General features: G+C 35.8%; 1 protein-coding gene across 1 annotated transcript; it reads left to right on the top strand.

Annotated features, from left to right (window-relative positions):
* The first annotated feature begins 375 nt into the window (after positions 1–375).
* LGALS3 (galectin 3) lies at positions 376–20165 on the top strand. The gene is made up of 6 exons (XM_003758806.4): positions 376–662; positions 9790–9811; positions 10444–10815; positions 12850–12938; positions 18745–18910; positions 19811–20165. Exons 2-6 carry the CDS (start codon positions 9794–9796, stop codon positions 19964–19966), a joined length of 801 nt encoding a protein of 266 aa, XP_003758854.1. The 5' UTR covers positions 376–662; positions 9790–9793; the 3' UTR covers positions 19967–20165.
* Positions 20166–20407: the final 242 nt, after the last annotated feature.

The following is a 20407-nucleotide window of genomic DNA, read 5'->3' as shown; positions in this document are numbered from 1 at the left end:
AAAAAAAAAAGTTTTTGTTTTTACTATAGTCCGGCCCTCCAACAGTCTAAGGGACAGTGATTTGGCCGCCTATTTAAAAAGTTTGAGAACCCCTGAACCGTTGGACAAAGACCCCCTCAATTAAGCCAAAGCATCACTTAAGTCTAGAAAAGCTCCAAAAACGAAGGGGAAGATATCTAATTTTCTGGATACTTTAAGGGAGGAAAACATAAGCATGCCAAATTGAGTTTTTCTTTCGAATAGGCCCCAACTTTCCACGTTGCTTTAAATCTTGGGGAGTCTAATACTGCACGGAACACACGTTAAGTTTTGCTCTGTTGAACACTGAATCAACAGCTTCCCCGGAACTAGGAGGGCGGCTCTCTGCCTTGGGCGTATGTTCCCTCCCCAGAGAATCACATTAGTGTAGAAGTGAAATTGCGAGGGGGAGGGAGGTTCCTCTGGATTTGTACTTTACTGAACTATCAAATCCTTTGTGCCCAGAGGCCCGGTCCACACCCAGGACCGCCCCTGCCCACTCCCGCTTCTGAGGCTGGCAGGGCGGTGTTTAGATGGTGAGGTGGATTCTATTTGAACTGCGTAGCTGAAACTGGTCTAGTCCTCGGAAGTGACCGCTCCAGCTCTCCAGCTGTCCAGGACAAGGACCAAAGTCACCACATCAGGTGAGTAGGGGAGCACAGAGGGTGTAGGTTGGAACGGGAGCCGGACACCTCAGAAAGCTCATAGAACGCAGATTTTCGAGGAGTTGGCTAAGTTGCAACTTTTCCCCTTCCCCGTAGTCTCTGGGAGGGGGGCTCGGTGGGGAGTCGTTTAGGCAGAGACTGAGTTAGAGGAGAGAGACAGGCGACAGGGACCGGGAGCACCTTGCTAGTACGAAGTGGTGAGGCTAATGTAGAGAAAAGTTTTCACTGTCTCTAGTGAGGGATGTTCTTTAAGGTGACCGCCTCAAGGACTCACTTACTTGTCAGGAGACTGCTGAGAGAATTCCGTTGCAGTTAAAATTCCAGAGGTGGAGGGTGGAGGTCTTCATGGGCGCTGGAGAGTAGGACGCGCCCGAGACCGGGACACGCCTTAGGGCAGAGCCTTTGTGGAGTCCCGCTACACTTCACCTGAGTGAAACAGTCCCTTGCACCCTACCCCTCTTGTTATCGAAAGTGCCCATGTGTAATCTAGCTTTGCTACTCCTCCAACACTTCAAAAGTAAGAATCATCCAATTGTAGCCTGAAGGAGATTGCAGGATTCCGCTTTCTCTCCCCTCTCTCCCCTCTACGGAAGGACAGAAAAGTTCAGTTAGGGTAATAATGCTTAAATACTTAAATATAATGCTTAAAAAAGAGTCCCGGATCATACCTGTCTAGTAACATACAGTAAAATCTCAACTGTGAAACTGCTTTTCATACTTGGCGGTGGGGGAAAGGATTCATATGATTTTTATTGTTGAGTTTTATCAGAATTAGCTTATCAGAAGATTCGGCTGTCTAACTTGAGAAGCAGAAGTGACATAGTAGAAAGATCTCTAAACTTGAAGTTGCAGGATGTAGGTTCAAATTCTGTCTCTTCTAATTACTGCTTGTGTAGACTTGGGCAAGTCACTTAGCTTTCTGGGTCTCAGCTTTCTCATAAGAAAAAAGAGGGGAGGGGAGAAGGGAACAAGCATTTATTAAGCATTCTACTATGTGCCTATGTGCTAGGCACTATGCAAAAGTGTTTTAGAAATATCTTATTTGATCCTCACTACAACCCTTAAACATAGGTTCTGATGTGATCCCCATTTTATAGTTGAAGAAACTGAGGCAGACAGGGTCACACAGCTAGGGGGATATTAGACTCACTGAACCCTTGCCATTTCTAAATCTACAGTTCTCAGAATTTATGTATACTAGACCCATCATCAATTCTTAACAAGAAAGCAAAAAAAAAAAAAAAAAAAAAAAAAAAAGAATAATAAATAAGTTTAGGATTACCCTGTGAAAGGAGTATGGAGTTGGTGCCTAACTTTGACTAGAAGGAGTCAGAAAGCTAAGTTTGATGCTTTTAAAGGAGGCACAAGGATTTTATTCGGTCATCAGTTTCTAAAATGAATTTGTAAAGGATCTGTGGGGTTTTTTTTTTCAGCAAGCTATGTCAATAGAAAAGTTGTCTGATGTTTTATGTAATGCCTAATGTCTAGCAAGTAATGTCAGAGGTAGGATTTGTTCCCAGATCTTTCCTTCCAAGCTTAGTATTCTTTCCACTAGACATTGTTGCTTCTTAAATGATAGAATTCAAAAATGTTCCCAAATTGGGAAATAAGGGTTAAATGCTGAGAATGAGGAGAGCACAATAATTAGCAGAAGAGAAAGAGGAGAGGATTGTGGATGATGAGTCGGAGATCCTGGTTTAAATATCAGCTGTATCAACTATACTTATGAGATCTTGAGTGATACATTTAAGCTTTATTGCCTTCAGTTTCTTCTTCTGTAAAATAGATTGAGGTGAAGACTCTTAACATTTATTTAAATTCTAACTTTAAACCTGCTAGTGGCTCCTAAATACCAGTACCCCAGCCAGATAACTAAGTATGGGACCTTAAGGTATTGCTTCACAATATTTTTATACCTAAGTGTATTCCTTTTCATTCTCCCTTTTCCTTTCAATATCACCCCTCCCCCATACACACACACCAAAAAGCAATCCATTTGAACAGATGTTCAAAACATTCAGTTTCCTATTCAAGATATTGTGGAATAACTATAAAATGACTTCCCATTTTTAAGTTTTAAGGAAATTAGAACTTTTTTTTTTCAGTAATACAGCTTCTAGTGATTCAAAAATAGGGAAGCAGAGAGAAGGCTGATGGAGGATTGTTTTTTGAAATTCTGACTAGTTCTCTGGAAATTTCGAATAAACCTTTTCATAATAGGAATCAATTTATTTGCTTTCCTTCTCAAATTGTAGAGTTTTTAAGATACAAGTTTATCTTTCCATGGAATTCTTAACTTTTCCTATATTGTGAAGAATGATCTTAGTTTCAGAAACTGACTAAAGATTTAAAAGTGTCAGTTGGTTGCTGTGCCAAAAAGTTCTTTGACCAACTTCACAGATATTTCATATTTTTGAATGTATTAAATGACAGCAGCACCATGACCAGAGTTTTTAAGTTCTAGTAAGAAGAGTCTGCTGTAGGAAAAGTAGCTGTGGAAATGAGAAGTCACCTTAAGAGTATTTGTGTGAGGGATACTTTCACAGATCTTTTCCAAAAATGCTTGACATATGCCTAGGTCTTAGAAATAAAATTTAAGACATATATTTTAATGAAATTAAGGATTCATCCTTTGTGCCCTTCTGACATGAAGATGTGTAAAACTTTTTCTGATGTGAAGGGAGGTTTTAAAAGCTAATAATAATAATAATCATAGCTAGCATTTATAGAATGCTTTACATGTATTCTCTTTATTTGATCCTCCCAACAACCCTGTGACTTAGGTGCCATTATTATCTCCATGATGCAGATGATGAAACTGAGGCTGAGTGAAAGGTTAAGAGATTTGCCCAGGGTTGCTTGGCTAGTGTTTGAAGCAGATTTAAACCTAAGTCTGACGTCTGTCTGTCTTTTTTTTTTTTTTTTTTTTTTTTTTTTCACTTAACAGTATTTTATTTTTTCCAATTACATGTAAAGATAGTTTTCAACATTCATTTTTGTTAGGTTTTGAGTTCCAATTTTTTTTCTTCCTCCTTCCCCTATCATTCCCTTCCCAAGACAGCAAATATAGATTTATTGATATAGATTAAACACGTACAGTCCTAAACATATTTCCATTGTCATGTTGTGCAAGAACAATCAGAATAAAAGGGAAAATCACAAGAAAGAAAAAACAAAAAAAGTAAAAATAGTATGCTTTAATCTGTTTTCAGGCCTCATAGTTTTGTCTTTGGTTGAGAATGGCATTTTCCATCTCAAGTATATTGGAATTGTCTTGGATTACTGCATTGCTGAAAATAACTAAGTCTGTTATAGTTGATCATCACACATCTGTTGTTGCTATTCTGTGTACAATTGAACCTAGGTCTGTTTTCTCTCCTATAAAATGAAGGAACTGGCTTCTGTGACTTGCTGTGTTGCTTTCCCTTTAAAGCCTGTGATCCTACTGTAAAGAAAAAATTTCATTAAAGTATTATCCCAGTTGCCTTACTTTAGTACCACTCCATTCTATTTTTGAAATTTTGTTCTTTTTTTGTTTTAGTTATATTTACACATGTAGAATACACACATTAAGAAACAAATGAATTGATTTACATACTTTCTTTTGCTGTTCAATCATATCACTCATGTTTGATTCTTCGTGACTTCATTTGGGGTTTTCTTGGCAAAGATATCAGAGTAGTTGTCCTATTTATTTCCTTTTCCAGCTCATTTTCCAGATGAGGAATTGAGGTAAATAATGGTAAGTGATTTCCTCAAGATCATCCAGCTATTACCTGTTAGTAGCATAGAAAAAAAAGTACAGATTGCTGCAGTAATTTGAAAGCAATGATAGAAGCAAGCTTTTTATAAAAAGCAGCATTTTAAATTAAATTCAGAAGGAAGTTAATGAAGAACCACAACCTTAGTCTTAGGGAAATTAAAATCTTGAAAACAGCAGCCTTTGTTTCATATTTTAAAAAAGACTACTTCATAAAAAAATTTTTAAAGGATTAAAAATCATATTTACTAAATATGATATTGAAGGCTATCAAAGTGTACAAAATTTTTTTCAGCTTTCTTTTGGCATATTTTTTGTAGTGTTAAAATTATCTTCTTTGCTGTTGGAAATTATCTGTTAGTGTAGTCCCTTGTGCCTGGGCTTTTAAGTAGTTTCCAAAGGCAGAATTGTTACATGATTCTAATGCAATTTTGAGCTACACAGAAAACAAATCCTCCTTTCATTTCACTCAATAACATACTTACACTTACTAGAGGAAGTCCCAAAAGCCCTTAGAATGACATTTGTGAGAAAAAGAAGATAAACTGGTTTACTATTAATTACTTTTAATTTTTTTTATATTTAAAAAGTTTTAACATTTCTTTCTGTATTCTGTAACATCTTTTGTTCATATTAGGTACCATAGTTGTGTATGCACCACAAGTTCCCTATTAGATTGTAAATTGTTTATATAGAGTCAAAGGGAGTTAAAATTACTTCATCTAAATTTTTTCCCAATTTCTTACTTTGTACTTTCTTTGAGGAACTTTGTTTCATCAAGTGCAATGAAATAGAAACATCTCTATTGTGACCCAGAATTTCAAAGCTATTTGGTAAGAGTAGTAGTAGAGTAAGGCCCTGGGGTTTCTGGGAAAATACATTTAAGGGAATATTTTTATATTCTGACAACATTTTATAAAAAATAGGGAGGCTTCTTTAAGGATTGAAGTTGCAAAAATATTCTTGGGAACGCAAATAATTGGATGAGAAACGAAGAGTGGGATATAATATTAATTGCTGGGCAGGCAAAGGCTTGCACTGTACTATAGAGAGGTGTTTATTATTAAAGGAATAAACCTGACAGTTGAGTTTATTAAAATGAAAGATTTCTGAGTCTGACTCATGTTTGCTTTTCTTTATCTGAAAATCACAGATTTATCATGTGATTTCTTAATGTTCTTAACCTGGGTATTTTCTCTATGAGCAAATATTACTTTGCTGACTTTATGGTTTCATTGCTAGGTTCCAGACCTTAAAAAAAAAAAAAAATTCTTACATGGATAATGTCTAGGATCATAAGATCTTAAAGTGGAAGGTACCTTTGGATTCCATCCAACCTTCTAATTTTACAAGGAAAATAAAACCCCAAAAGTTATTTGTTTGACTTCAAACAAATTTGTTAGTCTTTAAACAAATAGCTAAAGTTGAAACTCAAGTGTTCTTACTTCAGATGAAGGTTATCTTTCCCCTTTATTTCATAATGTCTGTGGAATGAGGAACTTGTAGCATTTTGTTTTGATTAGCTCTTTAGGCATAAAGCACTCATCTGAAAAAGATACATGTAGAAATATGGTAGGAAAGTGGAAATATATCTGCTTTAACTTAGTGTAAAGATTTCTAGAAAAATTCTCAAGTTTTCCACCATGATTTGAATCTAAAATAAGCTTAGAAACTTTATCCTAAAAGAAATATGAAATTCAGAGGTCAACAAAACAACATAATTTAAGTTCCCTTGGTTAAAATGGGCTTTAATTTGCATAATGACTATGCAAAATGACATTTTCTGAGTCAATATCTGAGTCATCTATTTTACCAAGAGACATGAATATTAACATTTTATCTTCGGTTTGTTTACTTTTTAAAACATTTGTAGTTGCTAAGATCTGACAATTCATTTCTACTTATGTATCCTTGGACAGAGTCACTTAATTTCCCTGTGCCTCAGTTTCTTCTACTGTAAAATGAGGAGATTGAACTAACTAATGATTCTCCAGTTCTAAAGCTTTAAGCCTAAGTACAGAAAAATAATCTCCAGAAATATGTAAATGAATTTAAAATTCATACCTGATATAGTATGATACTTTGAGACAAGATCAAAGTGTAGTTACTCTTTTAATAGTCCTGTATCATATATCATTAAAGAAAACCCTCAGCCCTTTAGCAAAAGGATAGAGGAAACATATGTTCATCAATTTTTATTTTCTTTATTTCATTTGATCAAGTTGTGATTATGCTGAGTATGGATGATATAAAGAGAACAAGTACTAAATTTAGACATATTTTTGTTATTAAAATTCTAATCATAATGGTACCTAACTTTATTATTATCGTTTGACTTATATACATAAGAATTCAACTAATGAGATAATTTTATTATTAACAGTATAAGCTTTCCTAACTCCCAAAAGTGACCTTGAAGATATTTTTTATTTTATTCACATACCCAGAATGGTCAATACCCAAATTAACAACTCTAAAATATGGCTGTGGGCAATGATTGCCAAATTCATTTAGTCATGGAACACTTAGCTCTGGTGTCTGTGCTGTTTGGAGGGGGTAGGTTATATTTTGGAGGAAAATAGAGTAGATGCAGCTAGGACAGTTAAAGTGCCAAAGGTGTAAAAGTCAGGAAGACCTGTGTTTAGATTTGGTCTCGGACACTTACTGTCTGTGTCACCCTCTTTGCCTCAGTTTCCTCATTTATAAGATGAGTTGGAGAAGAAAATGGAAAACCATTCCAGTATCTCTCCAAGAAAACCCCAAATGGAGTCACAAAGAATCAGAAATGACTAACAACCACAACATAATTATAACTTTAAATTAGTGTGACCTTAAATACATCTCACCATTTATTTGAGATTTGTTATTCAAATAAGTCAGGATCTAAAGGTTTTCTTTTTTCTTCTCCTTTCCAGCATTTCCTTCTATAAAGGATAGGAGTGTTGGTTCCTCCCTCACCAAGTTTGATAAAAGTCATAGAAAGCAATGAACAGAAAATAGGGCAATGAGTATTAATATATTAACAATTGGTAACAACTTTATTGAATTTTAAACATTTTTGAGCTTATTGGGATGAGCAAAAGCTGAAAAAATTGGAAACAGACTGGCCTGATTGGGCTTTAAAGAGGTTAAGGCTGGACTGATTTTGGCAATTCAAGAGAATACAGACCAGGAGCTTGGTCTATGGAGAAGACTCCCGGAGTGGGAGAAGGCATTTCTCCCTCCTCTCTAAAGATTAATCATGTGGCTATGAAAAGAAGTTATGTGACCAGGAGAAAACACTAATTAGGGAGTAGAGATATATTCTTCAGAGACATCTTTAATGGATTAGAGGATCCTCAAGCATTTCTGATGAATGACTAGAGCTGGATTAGGAACTTTGAAATACAAACAGAAGATGCCAGAGCAATCTAGAAAAGGAAATGTAATTAGTCTGCTAGAAGGGCCTATATGATGACAAGGTCTTTTTTTGTTGTTTTATATGATTAGCACTACTCATCTACTTCTATAAAGTCAAAATCCTCTCTTGTAATAAATACAGACAATTAAACAAATTAATATATTTCCCATATCTGAAAATATGTCTAGTTCACCTCCCTTCCAAGAGATGTGAAACATACTTCATCATGAATCTTCTAGTGATCTAGTGATTCTAATGAATGATCATTGCATCGATCAGAGTTCTTAAATCTCTTGAATCCCTTACATTATTATAGTTAATGCATAAATTATTCTTCTAGTAACTTAATCCTCCATCAGTTCAAACATAGTTTTCCCAAGTTTCCACATCTTTCCCCTTTATCATTTTTTATTTTCATTATATTTGTATTCTCTAGCTGTTCCCCAAATGATGGGCATCTACTTTGTTTCCAATTCTCTGCTACAACAAAAACAACAAAAATGATAATATAAATATTTTTTATACAAATGAACCCTTATTTTTGTTTCCCTCTTTGGGTGTGCAATCATAGTAGTGATAATAGCTAAGTCAAAGACTATAATAATAATAAAAAGCTAACATGTTAACTATGTGCTAGGCACTGGGCATACCAAGGGAAAAAAAAAGTCAAAAAATCCTCTTCAAGGCCAGTATCACTCGAGTTTGTTCCTGGAGTTTACTGAATTAAGGAGGTGACATGATTGGACTTATGCTTTAGAAATATCATTTTAGTGGCTAAATAAAATATGGAAAGGAGTAGGGAAAATCTTGAAGTAGGCTGACTTAATAGCAGGCTATTACAATAGTCCAGGCATGAGGTAAGGAACGCCTATACCAGAGTGCTGGTGGTGTCACAGGAGAGAAGAGGGGATATTCAAGAGATGTTACAAATGTGAAATTGGTGGGTCTTGGTAATAGCTTGTATGTGAAGGGTGAGACATAATGAGGAATAAAGGATGACAGGTAGATTGAAAATCTGAGGGATGGAGGATGATATTGCCCTCTACAGTAACTGGGCAGGTAAGAGGTGAAGAGTTTAGAGGAGAAAATACTGTTTGGTTTCCTTGATATCCAGTTTGAAGTGTCTGAAAGGCAGTGGTAGATACAAAATTGGAGGTCAGCAGAGAGTTTAGAATATTATAAGTAGATTTGAGAATAGTTTTTATTGAAAAGGTAATTAAATTGACCAGGACTTGATTAGATCATTAGTAGAAGTAATATATAGAGAGAAAAGATGAGGACCCAGGACAAAACCCTGAGGGATATCTTTAGTTAAAGGGCATGGTCTAGATGAAGATCTAGCAAAGGACACTGAGAAGGATCAGATTGAGAAGGAAAACCAAGAAACAGTGGTGTCCTGAAAAACTGGAGAGAATTAAGTATCAAAAAGAAAGAGAGAGGGTTATTAACCATGTCAAAGGCTGACTTCAGACTTTTTCTCCTAGTAGGAACAAGTAGTTATAAAAAATTAGAAGAGTAATGTTAGTTGAATGAAAAATAAAGGAAAAAACAAGAATTCTGTATGTTTCAAGATATTCATAAGTTTAAGCTTATTAGTCAGGCATTTCAGTCAGGGCCAATTCTTTGTGATCTCATTTGGGATTTCACCATTTTTCTTCTCCAGCTCCTTTTAAAATGAGTAAATTGAGGTAAACAGGGTTAAGTGACTTATTTAAGAAAACACAGCTAGTAAGTGTCCGAGGCCAGATTTGAATTCAGGATGATGAATGTTCCTGACTCTAGTCTAATGTTCTATCTACTGTGCTTAAGTTAGCGCATCGATTAGGACAAACTATCCTAAATGGCAAGTGGTCTAAAACCAAAATTTCATAAATATAAGATTCCTCTTTTTGTAAATGGGATTTTAAGAATAGACAATGATGGATTTTTCTGTTTTCATTTTTTAGGAAAATGGCTGACGGATTTTCTGTAAGTCTTTCATTCCTATATTTTTATTCCTATAATATGTACTACTAACCGTGAGGCATTTTTATAACTATCTACCCTTTTAATTACCTTCCCAATGATTTTGGGGACCCTCTGTTAAGAAGATCTGGTTAGATCCAATTGATGTTTTGTTTTGTTTTTTTAGCCACTGAGTCAGGGAACACAAATTAGGTAAGGAGATCCACATGTCATTAATACTAACCCTAACTCCTTGGCTGAAATGGAGCAATATTCTGGCCAGTATGGAATTGAATTGAAGCTTAGCAATACAAACTTTTGATGTTTTCTGACAATGACTTTTTAAAGTTTTAAGCTCACAATTAAAAGTAATTCTGAATTGTTTGCAGCAATGGGAAATAATAATATGTATGATAAAAGACACAAGCCAGGAAGCAAATAATTTAAACCTTCTGAGCAAAGAGCAGCTAAAATGTTAGAACAGTTAAAACAGTAAGCAATAAAGTTCATAGGCATTCATTTTATTTTTCATCATTGCTTGTTCTATTTTTTTAGATCAGAAATTGTTGTTTCCATTTTTTTGCTTCCTTTAATTTTATTTTAAAAATGTATGAGAATTGTTTTCATTCTTATGATTGTTTTCTTCTCTCTTTTAGCTTAATGATGCCTTATCTGGATCTGGAAACCAAAATCCACAAGGTTGGCCACAAGGCCCTTGGGGAAATCAATCCCCTGGTACAGGGGCATACCCAGGATATCCTGGGGCCTACCCCGGTGCAGGGGCGCCTGGGGCCTACCCCGGTGCAGGGGCGCCTGGGGCCTACCCCGGTGCAGGGGCGCCTGGGGCCTACCCCGGTGCAGGGGCGCCTGGGGCCTATATTGGACCAGCAGTGCCTGGGGCCTATCCTGGACCAATGGCATCCGGGGCCTATCCAGCTCCAGGACAGCCTAGTGCCCATGGAGCTTATCCACCTTCGGGGCCTATGAGTACCCCCAGTGGACCAACATCTCCAGTTGGAAGCCCACTGGTAAGCTCAAACTGAATAATTACATCTCTTGCTTATTGTTAATTTCACAAAATCAATGAAAAGGCAAAATTGTAGTCTAGAATAAATAGAACTATCATTTTCTGATGCTTTTGTAGAAAACCAGCTCTGTTTCAGTTTTGCAAATATAGAAAAAGTGGCTAATTTATTTATATTATAAAAAATACTGAGGGCAGCTAGGTGACTCCAGCCCTGGAGTCAGGAGGACTTGAGTTCAAATTTGGTCTCAGACACTTAACACTTCCTAGCTGTGTGACCCTGGGTAGGTCACTTAACCCCAATTGCCTCAGCAAAAAGAAAAAAAAAATCCTGAACAAAACTTCCCAAAATCTTCAATGTCTAACCATGCCTGGAAGCCACCAAATTACTAAGCAGCTTCTTTTAGCATTTTTTTTCTCATGTCTTTAGAAATAGCTACTAGATTAATACAAGGAATTTTCTCCATAAAAAACCTCTCTTTACCAATGCAAATCAGCACCCTTTATGCAATTTAATAGTCTTAAGGAGTCACTTAGAACACAAGGAAATAAAGTGACTTGACCAGGGTCACACAGCTAGGATGTGGTTAGAAGGAGGACTCGAAAACCAGATCTTGGTTTTGAGGTCAGCTCTAAATTCCCTACAACACACTGCCTTTTTGTTTATATTCTCTTTCAAGAAAGGTACATAGACTAACATCTAACTTACTCTGTAGTCAAATTATAATATGATATTCTATTTCCTTCTTTGGTTTTACAAGTCAAATAATCTGTGGTGAAAGTCATCATTGGAATATTTGGAAGGCCAGAATAGGATGACTATTGTAGGCTTAATGAACAATATTTACTATATTCAATAAGGTCTTTTCTCCCAAAATATCACATAATACTTATTCATATTACTCTCATGGACTTAAATAGTACTTTATATCATAGTGATCTATGTGTGTATGTTAGAGATTACTCCCTCTCCCTAACAGATTTAAAACTATGTTTTATTTAAATTTTGTTTCAGTACACAGTACTCTGAAATTGATAAACATAAACAAGCATAATAATGTAGAACTGCATTTATCAAATTGAATTGTCTAGGAGTGATAATAGTTCATACCAATCCCACAGTAAAGAATGTTGATTTCTTACAAATTTTATAAGGAAAGGATGCATATTGTCTTCATTTAGAAAAGGGGGTTATACATATGACCTTCCTTGTAAGGTAATGGGCAGCTGGTGGTGAGAGAAGTGCTTTGTAAACCTTCAAGAACTATATAAATGTGAATTATCATTATCTTGGCCTGTAAAACTGCTCTAATCTTTACTCAGTTGTCATATCTTGTCATTTCTATCACCACAAAAATCTCATATTTATCTCCTTTTCTCCACTTATAGAGCCATTAGCTTAATTTAGGTCCTCATCACCTTTCACCTGAATTATTTTGATAGCTTTTAAACATAAGTGTATATTTTAAATTCTGTTGCAAAATCTTATAATTAACTTTTTAAAAAGTCTTAGGGACTACATAATGGCCCTTAACATACACATGGTCCCCTTCTCTGTGACTTTAGGTAGTTTATTTCAGATGAATAGCTAGAGTAATCATGGTATTATTTGATTATTTTCAAGAATTGGAAAATTCCAAGAGACCTGAGTGTTGGGAAGGGAGAAGAAAGTGTATGAAGTAAAGATCAGCTTGGGGTAGAGGTTGTAGTTTAACTAAAGAAGGGGCAGTTTTTAACCTTTGGTACCAAGGAAGATATTCCTTTCTTTTTTTATCTTAAATGTCCATTATTTCTTTCAGTTTCCAAGGTAACTATTTAATATAGAATTATTTAGATTCCTGAACTCAGGTATAAAGTATATCTATCAGTGCCAAAGGGTAGAGGGATTAGAAAGGAATTTCAAGTCTGAGAAATTTGATCAGAATTCTTTCCATGAGATCATCACACATGTGCATTGCAAGGAAATATCAACAGAATCTTTAAGACTAAGAATCTATGTGCTCCTTTTCTTACATGTCTATATCTTTTTCATCCATAGATAGTGCCTTATGAGCTTCCCTTGCCAGGAGGAATTATACCTCACATGCTGATAACCATTATTGGCTCAACAAAAAACAATGCAAACAGGTAAGATAATAATTAATTATAATAAGATTTTATGTTAGCATCTGGAAAAATTGAAAATGTCAAATTTTTATTTTCAATAGGATTTTTTTTTAACTAAAGGTCTTGTGCTAATCATAGGAATTTTACCTTTAACCTCCCAATTTTTTCTTCTCTATTTATCCTTAACCCCAAAAAGGGTTATTTTTCAAGAGAGCAAAACATAGTTTTAAAAAAGGCCTCATAATTTATCTCTTTAATATTTTAAAGAAACTAAATGGTGTAATGAATGTAATATCAGATATATAGCCCAGAAGATCTGAGTTCAAATTCTGCCTTTGAAGTTTACTAACTATGTGACCCTGGGCAAGTCTCTTAACTCCTATCTTAGTTTTCATCTGTAAAGTGGGTACACACTGGAGAAGGAAATGGTAAAGGACTCTAGTATCTTTGCCAAGACAAAAGTCCATGAGGTCACTTAGAATTGGACATGACTGAATGACTGAATAACAACAATAACAAAAACCAAATGATAATAGACAATTCATTTGACCTTTTCTCTCTTTGCAAAATGAAATAGAACCTCTCTTAAAGGATTGGTTATTGTTATCATGCCACAGATTGATTTATAAACTCTAGGTCAAGTCAATGCTCTTGTCACTACACTGGGATTTTAAGGCAGAATAGATGCTCTCATTTTTCAGATTTCCCATATTTTGTAGGCAGTATATATTGTAATCCAAGACATTTGGAAGGATTTTATGAAGCTTTACCAGGGCAAGTCAACTTGTTTGGTTTTATGGATATGGGAATAATCCAGAAAAAAATCATTCATTTATGCTTATTCTTCATGGTTAAGTTTTTCCCTTGTCCTAGATAACACTCCTCCAGCTCCTACCTACAGAAGAAATTCAGTCTGTCCTGGAAAATATTTCAAGGGTTTGGATTGATCTTCCTACAAGTTTTATCTAGAACAATCTTAGTTTCCTTCTGGTGTTCTAGAACACTCACTGGGATTTTGAGTTAATTTGAATTAAACTGTAATAGATAGATCTTTTGGTCCTGTCCCAATATTAATCTGTTTTTCTAGGCTTATCCTAGAACCAAAGTAATCTTAAGTATGGAGGAGAGACAAGAGATGGGACAATTGTTTAGTCTCTATTAAATTCTACTGGAAGTTCAACTATTGGAAGACTTGAGTAAAAGGTATTAAATGTTAAGCTAAAGGCTCCTCTTATTGCCAAAAGAGCTAAAAATGTCCCCATCCCTTCCATTTTATTTCCTGTAGATGAAATGAAATATTTATGTAGTGAGTCATATTTATCAGTTGACCCTGCCCTTGTGTATATATAGCAAAACTACTCTCTAATTTGTGAGTATTTCTAAAATGAGTTCCCTCTGTTGTGTAATTTAATATTGTTAAGTTTTAGACTTAAAAGCTAGACAATCCTTTTTTAATAATTCTAGATCAGTTATAAGTTATATATATATATATCAGTTAAGTTTTGCAGAGTTATTTCATTTGATCCTCATAGTCCCTTTGAAAAGTATATTATTATCTATCACTCTGTTATAGAAGAGGAAAGTGAAATTCTAAAAAGTTAGTGGCTGACCCAGGGTCACAAAGAATCAGAGTGTCTTGTTTCCAAGGCCAGGACTGTATCCATTATGTAACATAATCTTTCTTTAGTAATCAAAGACCCCATCCTTATAGCTACATTGGCACCTAAAGAGAAAATTTTTTGAAAAATTTTATTTGAAGTAAAATCTACTTAAATACATGTATAGTGTCAAAGTAGAGTCAAATATAAATTCCATTGCATGGAATTGGAGTTTCCATAGGCATAGAAGCAAATCTTCATTCAGTTCTTCCTTAGGTATTAAAGAGTCTCAAAATCAAATTTCTCTGAATCTACCTTTGGAACTAATGGCTCAGGAAGCAACCTTAGAAATTCAAATAACCTCAAACTTCTTGATTCTCTGCAGGAAGACCTGAATTCAAAACTAACCTTAGATATTTGCTAGCTTTTTGATTCTGGGCAAATCACTTAACCTCTGTTTTGTCTCAGTTGAAGATAATAATGATGCCAACTTCCCAGATCTTTTGTGAGAATCATATGAAGTAATATTTGAAAATGTTAGCACAATCTTCTGTTCTTCTGTGGGCTTCTTCTCCTGAGGCTGGTTATTGGCCTTGTCTTCAGGCTTGTTGCCTGAAGTTCTATAATGGCCTGAGCACTATATTCTGTGGTAATGTTTTCAGCCTTCAGAGACCTCACCTTTTCTTTGAGAGCTAGTTAGGAATTTAACATAAATGTACTCACAAACTGTGGTGTTCTCTTCTTTTTTATAATATGAAGATTCTCTCTGGGAGCAGGTTTTTTGGGGAGGTAGCCCTAATATGAGTTCAGATCAATAATCACCACAAATGCAGCCAGGGATTAAAGTACAGTCTTTTATTGTCTCTTCCAAAATCTCCTTCACTTGTGACTCGGCTAGTTTTCTGGAGGCCTTCTCTCTCCTTGGTTCCAAGAGCTCTCGCCACTAGTCCTTTGCCTCTGCTCCCTTCAGCCTCCAGCCAGCACAAAGGTGGAAGATAGAATGAATCTTGCCTCCAAAAGAGGGCTTCTGCTGAACTCAACTGATGCTCCCCTCTCAATCTTTTCAGCTGAACTGACTTGACTGGCTCACTGAAGCTCTATTTATGCTCCTTTTCCGAGAGTGGGATTGTGGGATTCGAGAGTGGGATTATGGGTTTCCTCCCAGAGTGTTCTCTGGCCCTAAGAGCTTCTTGCTTATATGAGCTCTCTAAAGGTGTGAACACAAGCATTGTTTCTATCAGTTCTACCTAGTAGCTTGTTTCAAGTTCTGGCCCATAATATCTCCTTGTAGAATCAGATCAATCATACTGAACCATGCTAAATTAGATAATTATTGTCTCTATCAACTCTAATGACTTAACATTTTGTAAGGATTCCAACATCTCCCCTTTTCTTTTGATTTAGAACATAGGTGGTCATGACCTCCCTGACTTCTCAAGGAGGTGAGAACCCCAAAAAGAAGGTGATCACGCCTTACCTGACTGCTCAAAAAAGGAGTGAAAACACCATAAAAAGAAGGTGGTCACGCCCTCCCTGACATCTCAGGAAGGGAGATGAAAACACCAAAGGAAATAGGAAGTCAAATCAGATTAGCGGGTTTCTGAAGGGGCTCACTTGAAAGAGGTACACATAAATCCATCAATATGGGAGGCATTACACATAATTACATAAGTACATAGCAATATAACACAGGCTAGTAGTAATGTAACAAATAACATGAATCAACATGAGAATTTATACATGTCCATAACTCTAGAAATAGTCCAAAAGGAAGCCATTGTCCATTAGTTCATGTGCCAGGAATCCAATGATTCCTGAAGATTTTAAAAGTTCTTTTAACAGTCTCATTGTCAGCCATGCTCTTTCAGTGTCAGATGTTTCTTAAATCTTCTCCTTTGTTTTGAAGTTTTTCTACTTTTCTGTTTCTCTCTAATGGACAAGGCGAATATGGCTCGTTGGCACCCATCTGATTCCTTCTCCATCTGTAGAAATGCAAGCAAACCCTCTTCCCCAAGCAGTTAACCTATCTAATTCCCTTCTGTTTACCACTTTTGGGATTTCTCCTCATCATCTGACAATTACATTGGAGCTGTTTGCACTGGACATTGCCCTGTTGGGTTAAAAGGCCTGTATTCTCCCATTGCTTCTCTGTTGGTTGATCATGTAATCTCTTTGTGCTATGTGATTACTTTTAGGCTGATTGATCACATCAGAGTTCTGACCTTCTAAAGACTCTCTGGGTGTAACCTCAGCTGCTATCATGTTCCATCTGTCTTTTGATTGATACCTTGGAGCTGGACTCCTCCTCTAAAAGAGCATCTTTGTCTAGTTCCCATATAATTCTTTTGCAAACCTCATTGGTATTTTCCTTAGCCAGATGTCTGATCATTATTTCTGTGGCAGCATTATCTCCAGTGGTTCTTATTACAGCTGTTTGCAAATGTCCCTTAAAATCAGCAAAAGGTTCATTGGGACCTTGCTCTATTTTTATGAAAACTTTACTTCCATCTTTCTGTCCAGGGAGAGAACACCAAACTTTTATTGCAGCCTTAGAAATTTGCTCATACACTATTGTAGGACAATAAATCTTTTCTGAATCCTCTCCATACTGACCTTCACCAGCTAATTGGTCAAAAGTGATTTTTCCAATAGCTCCTGTTTGCCCATTGCATTGGGCTTGAATCCTCCATAATTCATGATACTCCGAAAGCCACAATAAATTTTTGTCCCGGTTCTAAACATGTCTTTGCTATGGATTTCCAATCATTTGGGGTTAAGATTTCATAAGACAAATTATCTAGTAACAGCTTAACATAAGAGGATGTAGCCCCATAAAAAGTGCAACCCTTTTTCAAATCTTTAATTTTTTCCAAATTAAAAGAAGTGTATTTTCTCTCTTTTTGACTTGAAGAGTCAAGCTTTTCAATCACAGGATATGCATTTATAAAATCAGATATATCTTCTTCATTTTTTGCCTTAATTAATGCCTTTTCTAATCTTGTCATATCCTGCTTCACAGGAGAAGCTGATTGTGTTTTTGTCTCTCTCCCTCCTCCTTCTTCCTCCACCCATGAAGGGTTAATTGAGGGGGGAGGGTCATGAGATGTGGAATGATCTAATTTCTCCTGCTGTGAAGTATCACACTCAGAATTGTACTTAACTCCATTCTTATCTGATTCTTCCTCCTTTTCACCTAGTTTAGAACTTGTATTCTATTGGGGAGGGAAGGGGGGGAAATTAATGTATATACATAGGAAACTTTGGCAGGGGAAGAGACTATCTGAGTTAAATGAATTGCCTAAGGCCACACAGTTATTAAGTGTTAATTGTCTGAGGCTGGATTTGAATTAGGGTCCTCCTGACTCCAGGGCCAGTGCTCTACTGTGACACCCAGCTGCCCTCTAAGTAATTTTTCTAAAGAGAGAGAGGATATTAACACCTGAAGAAATAGGAAGTAAGGAAAATCAGAGTAGACTTTGCTAAACAAAGTACTTAAACTCAGTTTTGAAGAAAGCCAGGATTCTGCAGAGGGAGAATATTCTAAGTGTGGGAAGATGATGGCTTGGAAATGGGAGAAGGAATTTCATATTTAAGGAATAGCAAATAGGCTAGTATTGTTGAGACATAGGTAGAGTGTATAAATGAGAATGATTTAAAAATAAGTTTAGGAAAGCAGGCTGAACCCGATTAGAAGGCATTTAAAAGCTAAACAGAATAATTAGCCTTCTATCCTAAAAAACAACAGGGAACCCAGGGAACTTCTGGAGCTGATGAGTGACATGGTCAGACCTATGCTTTAGGTCTGTCAATTTGGCAACTATATGGAGGATGGTTAGGAGAGAAGACTGACTTAGGCAAGGAAACAAATTAGGATGCTATTGCACTAGTCCATTTGAGAAATTAGAAAGACTTGAGCAAAAATGGTATCCGTGTGAGTGGAGAGAACAAAATGGTTACGAGGAAAATTGTGTAGGTAAAATCAGCAAGACTTAGCAACTGGTTGAGTGTGAGGGGTAAAGGTATGGGAAGAGACAGGGATAACAGATTCTGATGTTGGGTTACTACAAAGATACTTCAAAAGAAATAAGAAAGTTAAGGAGAAGAGAGAACTTGAAAGGAAAGACAAGTTTTGTTTTGGACACCGTGTATGAAATATTTACAAGGCATCTATTTGGGGCTGTTCAAAAAGTATGATCTTATAACTAAGTCACTTTTTTTCTCCTTAATAGAATTGCTTTAGATTTCAAGAAAGGGAATGATGTGGCCTTCCACTTCAATCCTCGTTTTAATGAGGACAACAGACGAGTAATTGTTTGTAATTCAAAATTTGACAATAACTGGGGAAAGGAAGAAAGGCATGCTGAGTTCCCCTTTGAAGCTGGTAAACCTTTCAAAGTAAGTCAACATGAAAAGTCTATATGAAATGCAAAGTACCTTAAACTTGAATGTTACAGAAAGGATGGTTGCCATCAGTTTGTTATCAAGTTCTTACCTCGAGAGTCTCCCAACAGTATGTTTGTATGTACTCCTAGATCTCCAGGCCTATTGCCATGCTACCTTCTCTCTTTGGTGAGTTTTCTCTTTGCTGAAATTCTCAAAGAGGAGGAATGTATGGGCAACGTTAAAAAGTGCTTCCCTTTCTAATCAGCTCTTTCTTTCCCCACTATGTTGATTATAAGACTGGAGAGAAATTAGAAGTGATTCCTTTCAAAAAAAGTTGGGGACTCTTATCATAAGTCTACATTTAATTATCCCTTCTTATGCCTGTGCCTTGCTCAATCACACACTCTGATCCTTTCCTTAACTTGGAGCAAATTATGAATCCTTGCCTAGAAACAACAGCAGTGCCTGTACCATGTTCTCTGGTTTCCTTTAAGGAAAGAGTGATACAGGCCAATGGTGCAAAACAAAAGAAAGCATTGCATATGGCAAATCATGTTTTTGGGATATAAAATGGAATTGATCTATTAGATTAAAATAAATCTTTTTAGAAATAAAGTGAAACATAGCTAATCACATACCTGGACCATTTTGGTGAAACTCTTTTCATAGGAAAAAGGAAGCATTTCAGTTTCTAATTTTCAACTCTGCCTTTGAAGCTCTATCAGTAGGCTCCATAAAATAGAAAGATAGAGAACATTTTAATGATATAGTTGATCTGAGACCTTGAACCAAAATGGTCAGCATGAGGATGTTCATTAATTCTGTTATTGATCTGGTTCATTGAATTTAGGTTAATTGGGTGCGGAAATAGATGGGAAGTATATAATTAAGTTTGTTTACATATCATTTCAGATTCAGGTTCTTGTTGAGACTGATCATTTCAAGGTTGCTGTCAATGATGCCCACTTGTTGCAGTACAATCATCGAATGAAAAACTTCAATGAGATCACCAAGCTGGGTATTTCTGGTGATATCAACCTTACTAGTACCTCACATACTATGATATAAATTTAAAGGAGCAGAAGCGTTTTTAAGGGAATTTTCCTGTAAAACACATACTTAAATGCTTCCTACTCATTATGGGTGAAATCTTAAAAGATACTCATAATCCATTCACTTATAATCATTGTGGGTGAAATCTTAAAGGTACCCTTAATTTCTTTGTCATAGCATCACAAGATATAATAAATTCTTTCATTCAGTACAATTTATGTGTATTTCTTTTAATATGAGTAATTTGTAATTTATTCCCTGAATAAAATACTGAAGATTCACAGGGTGGGGAAATGTATAGTAATCTTAATACCAAAACTTTAAAAATAGCAACTATCTCTGACTCCAAATTCCACCCATTCTTTCTTTCCTGTCCTACTCTAACTTACATAATTATATTAAAAGAAGGGTTAAGTTTGAGTAGATGGAATAAATTAATGAGTTGAAAAGCATTTA

This window comes from Sarcophilus harrisii, chromosome 2 (genome assembly GCF_902635505.1).
Source record: "Sarcophilus harrisii chromosome 2, mSarHar1.11, whole genome shotgun sequence".
Lineage (NCBI taxonomy): Eukaryota > Metazoa > Chordata > Mammalia > Dasyuromorphia > Dasyuridae > Sarcophilus > Sarcophilus harrisii.
This window is presented reverse-complemented; position numbering and strand designations above follow the sequence as displayed.

Bases quoted from the DNA above. Each gene is read 5' to 3' on its own strand.
- LGALS3 (XM_003758806.4), top strand. The intron at 10,816-12,849 runs GTAAGCTCAAAC...TTTCATCCATAG, and splicing joins CTCCAGTTGGAAGCCCACTG to ATAGTGCCTTATGAGCTTCC. The intron at 12,939-18,744 runs GTAAGATAATAA...TCTCCTTAATAG, and splicing joins ACAAAAAACAATGCAAACAG to AATTGCTTTAGATTTCAAGA.